The sequence below is a fragment of the Phalacrocorax aristotelis genome, chromosome 2, assembly GCF_949628215.1.
Source record: "Phalacrocorax aristotelis chromosome 2, bGulAri2.1, whole genome shotgun sequence".
NCBI lineage: Eukaryota > Metazoa > Chordata > Aves > Suliformes > Phalacrocoracidae > Phalacrocorax > Phalacrocorax aristotelis.
In genome coordinates, this window is record NC_134277.1 from 38,763,976 (window position 1) to 38,778,119 (window position 14,144).

General features: G+C 37.9%; 1 protein-coding gene across 1 annotated transcript in view; it reads left to right on the forward strand.

The window, feature by feature from the left end:
• Positions 1–14,144, forward strand: part of CHN2 (chimerin 2) — a 164,227-nt gene that overhangs the window by 68,847 nt on the left and 81,236 nt on the right. The window contains exon 3 of the mRNA XM_075083145.1: positions 6,750–6,805. Coding sequence (XP_074939246.1) covers positions 6,750–6,805 — 56 coding nt within the window. The remainder of the gene's footprint in view (positions 1–6,749; positions 6,806–14,144) is intronic.

Genomic DNA, 14,144 nt, shown 5'->3' on the forward strand with positions numbered 1-14,144 from the left:
TTCTAATAAAATAGCACAGATCTAAGACAAAATATTGGCTTTTAAAACCCTTACTAAAGATGACCTTTAAATTTGATCATTTTATTTTAAACCCTTACTGGAACTTTAATGAAACTTGTGGTTTTGGGTGCGGAGGGGTTGTTTTTGCTGTTTTCAGATACAGAAGTATCCTAAGCAAAAGTCATCTCTTTTATTGTGGCAACTTCAAATTCAGTACAGTGCCGTTAACAAAACGTAACTACAAAAAGACAATGATCACAGTAGTTACATGCATGTACATGTATAATTTTAATGACTGGAATAAACTTGTTGGCCTCACTTATGCACATTAAACTACCTTGCTGCCTTCAAAGGCATCACCTCTGTGTAACCTAAGAATGACATTCTGCCTCAGAAGGGACTGGGAATTTTTCAACCAGAATTTAGGGATGCCATTAAATTACAAAAATTGTTTCTCAGAACACTGTTTTCCATAGACTTATTTTTTGTTGCGGTACAAGAAAAACTTCCTTAAACGTCAGCAAGAGTGTATTTATTTGAGTTGGACCATTCCAGTGTACTTTCCTGGGCACTTGGAAAGAAACAGCCACTTGAGTGGGTTTTTTTAGAAGAGGAACTTGGCTTACTCAAAATCAATGGAAAAGCTCCCATTGACTCTGATGAGACCAGAATTTGAAATGACAGATATTTCCTCTTTTTTGCAGGAAGTTTTCATTAGAGACTCAGGGAATAAGCACATGTCTTTACTTACCTTCTCTTAGTTGCCCCACTGGTGCAGCAGACAGATCACTGCATGTAGCAAAAAGGTGTTGTTACTTTTCCTGATAGTCCAATAGTCCAAGGAAATATTTTTAAAAATTTAAAAAAAAACAGAATGAACTAATAGAATATGAATATGTCATTTCCTATTCAGATATATGTAGGTTGCCAGTATTGTGGTAATGGCAAAGTCATGGCCTCAGCATCTGAACCACACGCATGAATGACCTTGGAAAAAGTTACACAACTCCAAAATGCAGAAAAGAGTTCAAGGTTACAGAGATTTACTGCTGAGGCTGCGTAGCCACAGACTTAAGTTTTTCATTGCAATGTTAGGTAATGTATGCTTCTTTGCTCTGCTGGAGAAATCCCTATCTGGTAAATTAATTATAGAGGTTATGTCCAACAATAACATTAATCTATGATGCAATCTACTGTCTTGTCTCATTACAGTTTTAACTTAGTGTACGTATTTCAATCTTAGCAGTTTGTGTTTACTGACTACGTAACAATTATTTTAAGTGTATTTTAGCTAGTAACTTTTAAAGTTTGCTAACATACTATCAAAATACTTTGCATACAGTTTTGATTTCTTTTTTAAGTCCTGGATAAATTTAGATGAACTAAATTTAGGTGCCTTTTATTGACATCATGATCAAGGCTTCAATCCTTCTAGCTTCTCAACAAAGGCAGATTTTCCTGTTTATGCAGGCAAAGTATTCAGATAAACAGTATTGCACATATCCATGGGCAAGCGCTGATCAAAGTGGAACAGCTTTCAGAATCCAAGCCTTACTTTTCAGGATAATGTACAAGGTTGTTTCAACTGTATTTTGAAAAGATGGACACTTCTAATGCTGAAGATCCTCACTTGTTTATGACAAATTGTTAGAAGGTATATAGGTTTCACAGATCACAAGGTTTTTCAGACTTTTCCTGATAGCCCTGGGATACAGAGACTAAAAGAAATGGCAAGAATAATTTTGTATTACCAGGAAGGAACTTGGGGGGAAAAAATTGGAAAGTTACTAGCAGCCAGCAGTCACTAGGCAGTGGATTTGACTGCATTTACACTTGAGTAACAGATCAACAAATAAATATCCAATAACAGACTTCTTTTTGTAGTCTGCTGTGTGTTAGGAATATTATGCGAAATGGCATTTTGTCTTTCTACCATCACTGAAGTAGTAAAGAAAGGAAGATAAGAATTACAAACGTGTTGACAGAGACTGCTGGGGTGAGCTGATCCAGCTTTCCACACAAAGCATGACTCTAGAGCAGAACAGCCATGGCTTTATCCAGCCACATCCTGAAAACCTTCAGGGATGGAGCCTCTGCCACCTTTGTGGGTAACCTGCTCCAGCGCTGCACTGCCCTCTTAGAGCAGAACCAATGGTCTTACCTGCTTCATGTGACAAGTAGGCAATTTGTTTGACTGCTGAAACAGCATAGTCATTTTTGACTTCCAGCTAAAGCATCTACATGCTTGAATTTTGAAGAGATGTAAAACCGCTCTTTGTCTCCTTTTACCACTGTTGAGATTGGCATGTGACAAGCGAGTCTAATGTCAATGCTACTTCAATGTTTATTTGCATTATTTAAGATCAGTACACTGGTGTGAAGCAATGTGGCAAGGCACAGAACATCAGCTGATGCCATGCTTCAGCTCCTCGCAAAGTTTCCCTGCCTTCTGCCCTTCATCAAATAATAAGCGCAGTGTCTGAGACTCCGTTTTGTTAGAAATTGAGGCTTTATTTCGGGCAGGCACTTAGGTTCCTAATTAAGCATGTGAGTAATCTTGCAGAAGTAGGACAGCTCATATTGTTCAAGCTCAGCACGTGGATAAATGCCTGACTGAGATGAGGCTGAGGAGGTAAAACTAAGGAACTCTGTGAAACATTTTCAGAGAGAAGGCAGCATGTTTCTTTGCTGCTTTATAAAAGCAATAATAGGAATTTCTCTCTGCTGGAACATCACTGAACACTAGTCATAGGTGAGTTAAAGGAGAAAGCCTGAGTTCCTGACACACTGCAGCATGAAAAAAGTGTGAAGAGTTTGGTGATAGTCCTTTTTCCCTGGCAGAAAAGGAGTAAGTGCTGATTTTTGCATGTTACCCCTTTGTTTCTTAGATCAGATTTCAGAATTAGACAGTCCTTTCTGAAACATGTTGTAGAATTTACCTTGTTCATCCCATGAGACAAGACTCGTCCTGTAGCAGGAACAAAAGAGATATATATTCTGACTAGTTACTTTACATCTCAAAGAAATGTTCCCCTAGAAATTCAATAATAATTTAAAGTTTTGTTAACTTTATAGGATCCCAGGTGATCATGATACTATGAATGCTGACAAACTCTCTGAATTGTGAAACTGATAAAAATGTTCAAGGGCCAATTAAAAGCTACTGCATTTTTCTATTGCAGTGCTGCTTTTTGGTCTAATATTTACTGTGTATTATTACTGTGCATTTCATTTGCATCTGATGCTGAACAAAAAGCTACTCCCACTCTGATGCTGTTCTCTAAGCAGTAATAATACATTTTCTTTTTGCATGCAGTTGACTTTTTATAAGGTTAATTTTCTCAGAGCTAAAGTAATAATGCATCATTGTGTTCAAGTATCATCTTTTCTATGATTGCAGTGGGTTTGTCTCTATCCTGCCTGAAAGTTCTAAATGCTGGAATAGACTGGGTCAGATGTCGATCACTGTTTAACACTGTATTATATAAGTGTGTTTTCCTATTATTTCAGTTAACCATATCCTTATACATTGGATTCTGTTTTAAGATTTTTCAGAGGTGGAGGGGGGGAAAACGAGGCAGAAAGGCAAGGCTTGTTTGTTATTCGAGCAAGTAAATGAGGGGCATGTGCTTTCTGAACTTCTGACCATCCCCTGGACTCTGCTGGGGTCTCAGCAATGTCAGCCAGAGTGTGAGTGCCCAGCACTTCGGAAAAAGTATGTAATGAAATTGGGCAGAGCTGCAGAATGTTCAGCACTTCTGAAAATGAGGTCACTTAATGAGGTGTCTACACTCATTGGAACTTAGCTGTAGGGCACGTTTTTCTCAAGTCACCTTAGCCATAATATTGCACTTGTATTCATAGCCCATTAGCAGGCTTTCATATAGCAATCATTTGAAGCAGAAACAGGAGAGAACCTTTCTAGAGAAGAATACAGCTTTTGGTAGGGTCACACTTGCTTTGCTCCTTAATACTTAGTCTGTGAGATACTGCTTTTTCCTGGTTTTTCCCTGAACTGCTCTTTCACTGTTGTTTTACTTCTTCCACCCTTGCCTTGCTGTGTGCCTTTTCTGGGCATCCTTGGCAGCTGTGTGCCTATCTCTCTCTTCTCTCTTGTCTCCCATTGAACTGCTTGGCATCCCATACCACGATGCCACTGGTTGTTCTCAGTCCTTTTCTTTCTGTTCCCAGTCTGTCTTCTCTCCCTCCAATAGTTCTGCATCTCTCTCCAGTAGTTCCACTGGGTTGTCAGTTTAATGTCTTTCAATTTAAAGCTAATACGGCCAAATCCAAATTCTTTATCTTTCCCAGGAAACCATTTTCCATTCATAATGTTTTCTGTGATTACCACCATTCACAATCTCAACTATGCTTGTTACTTGGGGCCATTTTCTCATCCTGCACATTTAAGGCAGCATATTATTTATCATCATCATCATTATTATTATTTATTTGTATACTTATAATTTTACATTTTCCTCTGATGTATTTCTAAATCAGATATCTTTCTCAGTTCAGATTATTGTGCAGATTAATTACCCATGCCTGAGAGTGGCAGCAACCTTTCCCAGTCTATCCAAAATACAGTTGTTAGGATGATTTGTCTTCCTTGCATTCATCATGAATCCCTGCATCCTATCAGCATCCAGTTTTTTGTGTTTGCTTTCAAGTCTTTCATATATCTGCCCCCTCCTGTTAGTCATTCCTTCCTTTGTTTTGTGAAATGCTGACTCTTCTCCCTACCCTTGCTTCTCCAGTGCTATCAGCCTCAGAGATCCATTTGGTCATTTCAGAGAGCACTTTGCTTTTCTCATTTCTTAGAAATGAAATCACATCGTAGGCTTCCTGTGTATTCTTCAGACCAACTTGTTTTGCACCACAGCTATCAAGGTTATCTTAGAAACAGCTCCACTAGCTTCATTTGCTATGTCAGTCAATATTTAACAGGTTTGATTATTGAAAAACAGGATTTTTATGAAGTATGATTTTTCAATTAAAATTAATAAATTGGAGAAATAGATCTTTTACTTTAAATAGGAAGCAGTCATATTCTTGCAATATTTTGAATCCTTAGAGCTCCTTCTCTCTACTGGAAAAGTATGGGGGAAGAAAAAAGTTACTGGTTTCCTCTTGGATATGTTTAATATTAAACATCAATAACTTGCTGAATCAATGGTTATGCTGATTTCAGACATTCAGAAATGGACTCTAAAGTCATGGTATTGGGCTCCAGACTAATCAGGAGTTTTAAAAAAATTATCTTTGGTTTTTGAAGCAAAATTTTCACACTTTGCTTGGCAATTCTTTTGGATACACAAGTCATTTGATCACAAAAGAGTAAAAGGAAGGCTTTGAATTTTAGTCACACAGTTACAAGAGGTAAGAAGGACCACGTGTTATCATGAATCTTGTGCAAAAGTAGTGGGAGATCTGGCAGTGCTGAATGATGCAGGATTAATCCAAAGCCTTAGTACAGATTCAGAGCTGGATCACGTACATATGCATTAAAAGTGATAGGGATTATAAGAAATTATGAACTCTCTTTCTGTGCCCCTCTGAGGAACCAGGGATGAAGGCTGGGTTAGGAAAAGGAGAGGTGATGGGTTTTTCCACTTTGACATTACCAGAGATCAGAAGCCCCCAAAGCTTTCACATCCCCTGGGTGACAAACTTGGGTGCAAGCTGGCGACTTCCCCACTTCTCAGATTTCATTACTCCTAGCCTCCTAGCCCCATTTAAAGAGAAGGTGCAGAAGGTGAGAGAAGGTACTGAAGAGTAACACCTACCATTTCAGTTCACTTTCTGCAACAGGGCTTCGCTGTTTATCAAACCTACAGGCATTTATATTCCTCCCATAATCTACCACTTTTTGGGGCATAATTCTGAGCTTCACAAACATTATGAAGAGACCTGTTTTAGAAACTCGGTCTTTTAAAAATATTCATTGACACGACATGATCTTTCTAAATACAAGGAGGTCAGCATACAGAAGGCCTTTCTCAAGGGACGCAGTCCAAACCTCTGGGATTTTTACTGGAGTTATGGAGAGACAGTCTGTCTGTGCTGGAATTGATTACTGTCATTGCATGTCAGCTTCTTTTCACGACTCTGGACTGGAAAGGAAGGAGAGGATCTCATTAAATACATGCAGTGAAGAGGCTGGGGGCTAGGGTTCAGCGACTACCCCTAGCCTCAGGTCTCTCTCCTCCAGCCCTCAGAAGATTTGCAAAATTGATCCAGGGCCTTTTGAATAGGGCGTAATTGCTCTGAAAGGAATGTTTGCTTGCTTGTCAGTAATTGCCAGCAAATCTTGAAATAAATTATGAGATTGTGGTGAATCCTTTCAAACGTGCTGAACTTCTGCTTGGCCTATCCAAAAAACTGCTGGTGTTACTGGTAAGAAGTCTGTTCTTGAGCTGTTACAGCATGGTATATGCAAAAGTGAGATTTTATCCTGAGATACACCTAGTAAATCTTTCTAGCTTGTCTTCCCTGGTATAGCAATCTAATAACAAGTACAAAAGGAGATAATACTTCTAAAAGTTAAAGCAATGATCACTTTAGTTAGTTTGCAGGTCAACAACTGATTTTCATATAAATGACTCAGATACACTGAAATACCTCCGTTTGCTGTCCTTTTCTTTATATTTGCATTTTTCTCTGCAGCCTCTGGCTAAGAAGACTCATCTCAATAAAAGTTTTTGTAATTTGCCATCTTCTAATGGTCTGTACATTTTTGTGTTTGACAGTGTATCAGTTGCAACAAGAGGCGCCACGTCCCAAGAGAATCATCTGTCCTCGGGAGGTTAGTTCTTGTTTTGCTCTACCTTGTTAAATCTGATGAATTGTCAGCAGCATATGATTACCAAAAAAACTTTTGTACACTCTGCGGGTAGTATTTTCTTTAATTTTTCAAAGCCATTATTTTATATAATAATTTTTCTTAAGGTTGATTAATTAAGGCAGATTAATATTTGCTAATTAGGCATGGAGGCCTCATTCTACCACTAGAAGCCCCTCCATTAGACAAATGCTCATTAATCATTGTTTAGTGTGCTTTTCTGTATACTGCCTGAAGCTTTGTGCTTCGTTGTCAAAATGAAGGTGTATTTTCTTCCTGCATCTGCGTATTAACATCTGTGTGATATGTTTCAACATGATACATGTAGCTCCAGTTTGTTGAATGCATTCTGCCAAGGATTATGTTCAAGTTAAAATACTGACGTAATAGCCAGAAAGCTTGGTTATGTCACAGGAATTTCAAAGGTTACAGGATATTTAGAAATGTGTAAGGCTGCAGGTTTGGCTGAGTCATCTTGTCTCCCTGTTCTCTTTTTCTGTATTTCTCCATTTCTACTTAAATATGTCAGTTCCTCAACCTGCATGGCGTAATAGTAATGGAAAACATATGTAGATGTCTCTGCTCAATCAATAAAGCTGTGATAGCTTTATCATCTATAATGTCAGGGACAAATTTTGTGCAAATAGACATGTAATACTAGTAATAGAAATATTAAACGCATGAAGTGACTGCCGGAGGTATGAAAGATGATGTGGAAGAAGATAGAAACCGCAGTTCATCGGCATGATATATAGCCCTACTCTCAAATATCATCGTGAGCTCTGACCTGCTTCCCACACTGCGTAGCCATTGAAGTAGAGCCCTTGCGCAGTGTCTGTCAAATACTAACAGATACGGTTTTGCGTGGGGCGGGAGTTTTTGTACCAATGCACAGGTAGTTGCCCAGGGTTGTGAAGCAGATCCACTGTGAAGCCAGGAATTTAATCCAGTTTTCCTGAGTCCAACCAGTGCCTTAACTTTTTAAAAGGCTGTTGCATTTTCCTCTCACGTGCCATCTACCAGTTGTTTCAGGGCAGGGAGAGCAGGGTCTTGGCCTCAGACTGGAAGTCTTCAACCCCTGTCAGTTTAGGATCGTCCCAAGACATATACACAGGATGCTGAGAAGGGCAAGCAAAACACCAGAGTGGGTGAACCCTCATGTCATCTTTTCTCCCTGTCAAATATAAGGCTCGGGGAGAAGGAGCACGCTGTAGCCCTGTGGGACTTCAGTGCATGTGTGCTGAAGGGTTTTAATAAGACCTTCCTCTCCAAAATTCTCATGCAGATCAAATGATGGGTGTCTGTGGCTGATATTCTCTAAAGAAGAGTACGTTAAGGGTTTTACTAAATGAATATCTCATAACAGGTATTAAACTAGTAGTGATATAGTTGAAAATAGTTAAGGTAAACAATTTATTTACTTCCAGTGCGCCCTTAGAGGAGCTTCTCGCTTTGTGTGAGATAATAGTTATCTAACATTTTATTTATCTATTTCATACTGGAACTACTTTGAGGAATAACTTGTCTTGAGAAAATCTGATTAGTAAGCATTGAATGCTTTGGAAGCCTTGTCTACAATTTGAACTCATCTTTGTGGGGATACAAGTGACTTAGTCTGAATAAGTTTAATCCAAAATTTATTATGCTAACTCAAAGCATTTTTACCTTGCCTCCAGAAGTGAAAATTTGAATCAAGGTTAAATGTGCTTTTAAAGTGGAGTAGCAATTGTATTCTTGTTCTAGAAACAAGATCATCTACACAAGTGGAGTATATGTGCAGCTACGAACTCTTTACCAGTGTGCTGTATTGAACTTCTTTCCTTAGACTCAAGAACTGAAGTTAGACTTTGCTCCCTTTGCCTGATGTTTAAACACCATACATATTTAGTGCCTATTCAGGTCACTTCCAAAGATTTGCAGAAAGACGCTAAGATCATATTATATTAACCAAATTAATATGTAATTGGCAAAGCAGTACATAACAAAATAAGTAAAAACTGTCTGATTCACATAATCTGGGTTTGGTTCTGACTCATTAACCATTTTTAGTGGCTCACTTCATGGACTGAAGACTATTCCGGTTTGGTTTGACTTTTTTTTTTAATTTAGTTAAACAGCTGAAAATAAGAGACTCTACTGTATGTGTTCACAACCTGATTGCTAGAAACACAGATTCTCTGATCCAAGAATCAGAAAACACTACAACTCTGATGATGTGCTTTATTTTTACATATAGCTGTGGAGGTGGGGGCAGGTGGGGTGTCCTGATACCTAGATTGTTCCTTGCGGTTCATATTATCAGTTTTATATAAAGTAGAGCTACATACTGATTTTATAGAGCATCACAGGTTGGTTTAGAGAGGAAATTCAGCACTATGTTCCTATCACACCTATTCGCTTTTCCTTAGCACACAGACTATAAGGTGTGTGTTTTGGAGTTGTTTTTCTTGATTCTAGTTGGACTTCAGTGTAATCTGATGATTGTATAGGCCTGCCTCACTAAAGATCCCACATTTCTTTCAGATACATAGAAAGATCTCAAAATCTAATTTTGCATTTTGTATGTGAAAGTGTATTAATTGGCAATACGGTAGTTATTTAGTATGCAATGTGATGCTCATCCAACATCTGGGGAGCAGGTGTCAGCAGGATGTGTGACTGATGGGAGAAAGATTTATCTTTCCATGTCCGTATTATAGGAACTGGACTTCGTTGATGGTGTTCTGTTGTATAATTCAGGATTCAGACTGCTTCAGCCAAATGTAAAAATTGCAAATAATTTTAAATCCTTCACATGTATGGGAAGATGTCTTTAATTCATAATTGCCAAATTCTGCACTGTTCGCAAGGAACTTGAAGCATCTGCTGCAAACAAAATCTGTAACACCAACAGATAAACTTGTGAAGGGTTGCAGGTTTTTTTTTTCTCCAGCACTTGGCATTTTCATCATTCCTCCATCTTTTCCATTGCAATCTTCCACATTCTCTGCATTCATTTGCTCTTCCATTACCTCTCTGTTACCCCATAGTCACAGGGGTTTTAGCTTCAGATCTCTGCAGTTCTGCCATCTGATTTGTGTGGATTTCTTGATTAACTGTACTGTGGAGACAGAAATCACCTCTCCTGATATGCAAACCACCAGACTAAAAGCTGGGACCGTAAATAAAACATGAACATTTATATCTTTGTGTCTTTGAGCTTTGCTATCGTGATTTTCCTTTTCTTTCCTTTTTATTTTTTGCCTGCATAAATATCTTGTCAGCAAAAGCAGGTCATTCCTACAATGGGAATCATATTGAATGAACTGTTAGGGCTTCAGGTATCTAACGGCTTTTAATTAATCACCACTGGCAGCAGAACTAGTGTGAATATCCTATCTTCCCAATAACACTGGATTTCTGCCAATATCCTAATTTGTAACCGTATTCCTCCCAGCAATGTTTTAATGATTTATTTTTTAAACAGAAAAAAATTTCGTTTAAAAGCACTATTCAGGTGGAGGAGTAGCTTTTAAATATTGTGCAAGTGCGATGACAGGCACCGAAGAACCAGATTCGTGTTGTAAGGAATTCACATTATAAAGCATCTTTCAGGGTTTATGCTGCAGAAATACTGATAAAAGATTACATTCTCAGAAAATAATTCAAGCATTGAACTTCCTGGTTTTATTCGAAAGTAACATTTTAAAGAACTCTTAGTTTTAAGAAATATTTCAGGAGTAGACTATTCAATGTTAAAATATCTTTTAAAGAAATAGAGGCTTTAACAAAGTAAAAGAATTAAGGAAGGATGGTGACATTATTTGGGAATGTTGTTGGTTAAACAATAGGCTTGTTATCAATTTCCGTCGAAGAGGGAGCAATTCTTACCTGTGAGTTTTTGGATTACTTGTGGAGAGATATTCATACCTGTGAATGCTATTCCTGTTATGTTCAAAGAAAGCCTTAATTGCTGACAGCAATTTTTGAGGCTGGTGAGTTTGTCTGCATTAGACCTTGCATATTCCTAACAGTGCCTTGGCCAAGTCAGTGTCAGCAACACTGAGAAACTCATCTAAATTTCCCTAGTGTAGACAAAGCCTTAGAGCCCTAACTTATATTATTATGTAGAAAAATGTCAGTTAATTGCCTTCCTTGTCGTTCTGAATTCCAAATAAGTTGTGTCAGAAGTGGTAGAAATTATTGTCTCTACCCTTAAAGTATCAAAATTATGGTTTCTTGATTAAAAGCAAATATGATTACAAAAGGGAGACTTTTCTCTGAAAAAAAAAACAACCCACCCCATTTCCTTTTTGCTTAAGTGATTGTAAGAGACTAAAATAATGATGGCATACTCAGACCTGACCGCTGAGAGTCTTTCACTCTAACCATCCAGAGGGTCAGGAACTGTTTTGACTCTCTGGGTATCAATTACCCAGCTTTATCAAAACAGTGTATAAATAGTGACATTTCACAGAACATAACTGTTGCAGTGGTCACTAGCAGGTTTGTAATGATACTGCCATCTTGTACATTACCAGCAGAGAATATACAGGATCATTGCACATCACCAAAACTGAACCACTGCAAATTTTCCTTTACTCATTTATCCTCAGAGTTTATTCTGAAGCATGGGATTCAAGCTAAGAACAATGCAATTAGCAGAGCATCATTTAAACAATAGCGATATTGAAAAGTGCTTTAAAAATGCTGGTTACTTTTGTCAGTCCTTTCAGGTACAAAAATGTTTTATATTGGTATGTAAGAAAAAGCTTGTGATTAGGTAAGCTTGAGCAAGGTTGTTAAAATTAAGCCTTAGGAAGATGTTTGCAGAGTGTATCTGACTGGATAATAAGTATTTAATCATTGCAATAAGTCTTCCATTAATTCCCTTATTCTGCTTACTTAGTGACCTTTACAAGCTGAATATTTCCTCTTTTCCTCTGCCCTCATCTTTCTAAGAACAATGTCTATACTGTGGTAAAGTACGAGAGAGCTGTAATAGGCATTGAAATTGGTCATGAAATTGGTGGTAAATAATGGGAGTAAATGGGAATTTTCATGGCACTTGTTCAAATCACTCTACTGCAAAAAGTCAGACACTACCATGAGAAGGTGTCTCTTACTGTCAGTCCTGAGGGCTTATCTAGGATAATTCATAATATTATCTTTCCTTAGAAAGAAACCTCAGGACGCGCACAGTGACACACCAAGAGACCCCATTAGCCAGCAACTGAGTGAAAATGAGGAGAATTGTTCTGAAACCTATTTTCATTAATGAAAATGTTTGTACATGTAAGACTTAATGGAGCCTATATCTTCAAATTCTTATAATATTGCTGCTGCTTTAATTGTGTTTTTATAATCCTATCTTTATGATAGAAACAAGGAGGACACAGCAGTAGTCTGTGGGTTGCAGTGAAGCTGAAGAGCAATTTTGAATAGACATTGACAAAAGGAGGAAAGTTCTTCAGCTGAAATCCATAGCGAAAATAGAAAGCCTGGCTGTGCTGGAGGGGACTGAAAAGGGCCAGGAAGGGTCTTTGGTTAAATTGGTGCAGAGGACCCATGGAATGTCAAAATGCATTGTATCCAGCATCCCTCTAAGCTGGCCACATGCAGGTTTTTCTGTTAGGTTTAAAATGTGGTTTGACACCCGGTATCATTTTTCAGTGGTGTCTCCATAGTGAATTTTGTCCCACAGAATGCCTGTGATTTGCAGCAGTGGATGAAAGAAATAAGGGAGACTGGATTATTGCTTGCCCAAAATTCTCTTATATTCATCACACCAGAGAAAGTTGCCAGTGTGTTTTTTTCCCAAGGCACTTTAAGGACTGACAGCAAATCTCATCTCTCCTAAAATCCATAAAGTCTCACCCCACTGCAGTAGTAGGGTGGTGGAGCACTCAGATGAAGCCACATCATCTTCATTTTAACAGTCCATTGGCTACTGAATGGAGGAGAAAGCTTTCTAATTATTCTGTAGACACGATAGTAAATATTTCATTTAAGTAGCTACAGCTAAACAAAACTAGAAGAGGTTTGTCTGTTCCACTTGAATTTAATCAAGTTTGATTTACTAATGTTCTAAGTTATGATTTTCAAATTAGACTGGTGTTCATCTTCATCAGAGGAATACAGTGTGAACCAGTTGGTGCGTTTATTAATCACTGTGAAATGGAATAGTTAAAGCCATCTTTTTGGAAGACAAGATGGCAACTTCTGACTAATGAAACTGTATGTAGCTGTCTTTCTGGACTGATGAGCTTGCTAATTATCCCTCTGGTCTTGGTTGAAAGCTTTTTTGGGAAGTTTTACCCGCCTCTCCATTTTCCCTTGGAAGTGTGTGATACGTATGTGTGGTTATGATTTTGCTATTCTCCTAATATTTTGTTTCCTTTTATTCTTGTTACATATCAGTCTTTTCACCGAGTTCTCTTTATTTTGACATGATGTCAAATATAAATAGTTTTCAAGCCAAAATAAATGAAAGCCTTTTTCATATCTTGCCTTAGTAGTTCATCAGTAAGTCTGTGTGTAGGTGAAAATCCTATGTGCTTGTATAGATTTGCATATCTGTTCCAATTTAGGCCAGTATTCCTTGTGTCTGGTTAAAATAATAGGTAGAAGGGAGTCTCACTCTCTCTGCTTTCTGACTGATGCTCTGTGAGGTGTCTGATATCTTTTTTTCAAGATTTAAGATAAGAACACAGAGTTTTGAACAGTTGATGAATTTATATTTCTTATATATACACCTGTCTTGCTTCCTATCTTCCTGTATATGTACGTATATACCTACACACAGAATGAATGAACACATCAGCCAGTTGGTACAGGTCTATTTGGAACATCGAAGAGAAGTGGTCATGAACATGGTGGAGTTTGTATTGTGTTCAAATAAGGACTCCTGAATTTCAGGGTTCAAAATGAAAATTCAGAAGGTTTGCAATGTAGATTTATAATATATCCTTCGTTTCCAAAATATTTGCATATCTGTTTGAAGTACCGTCATGACTATTATACACAAACATGTCAACTACCCTGTACAAATAAGTGAGTGTGTGTGTGTGTATGTGATAGAGATGTTTTTATTGATAGTATATCTCATAAATAGGTCTCAAAATATTCAGCTTTGTTGAAATGAAAGCATTTGTAGGTTACCAGATTGTTCATCATATGGAAATATTCTCCTACTTAGTATTTTGCAGAGGAGCTAATAGGATCTCCACCCTTTCCAGACTCAGGAAAAGCAGCCAGTGCTGTCTAAGCTCCCTTATTCCTGTTCAGACTCTGCAGATAGCCTGACTTAAGAGAAATGTCTCCT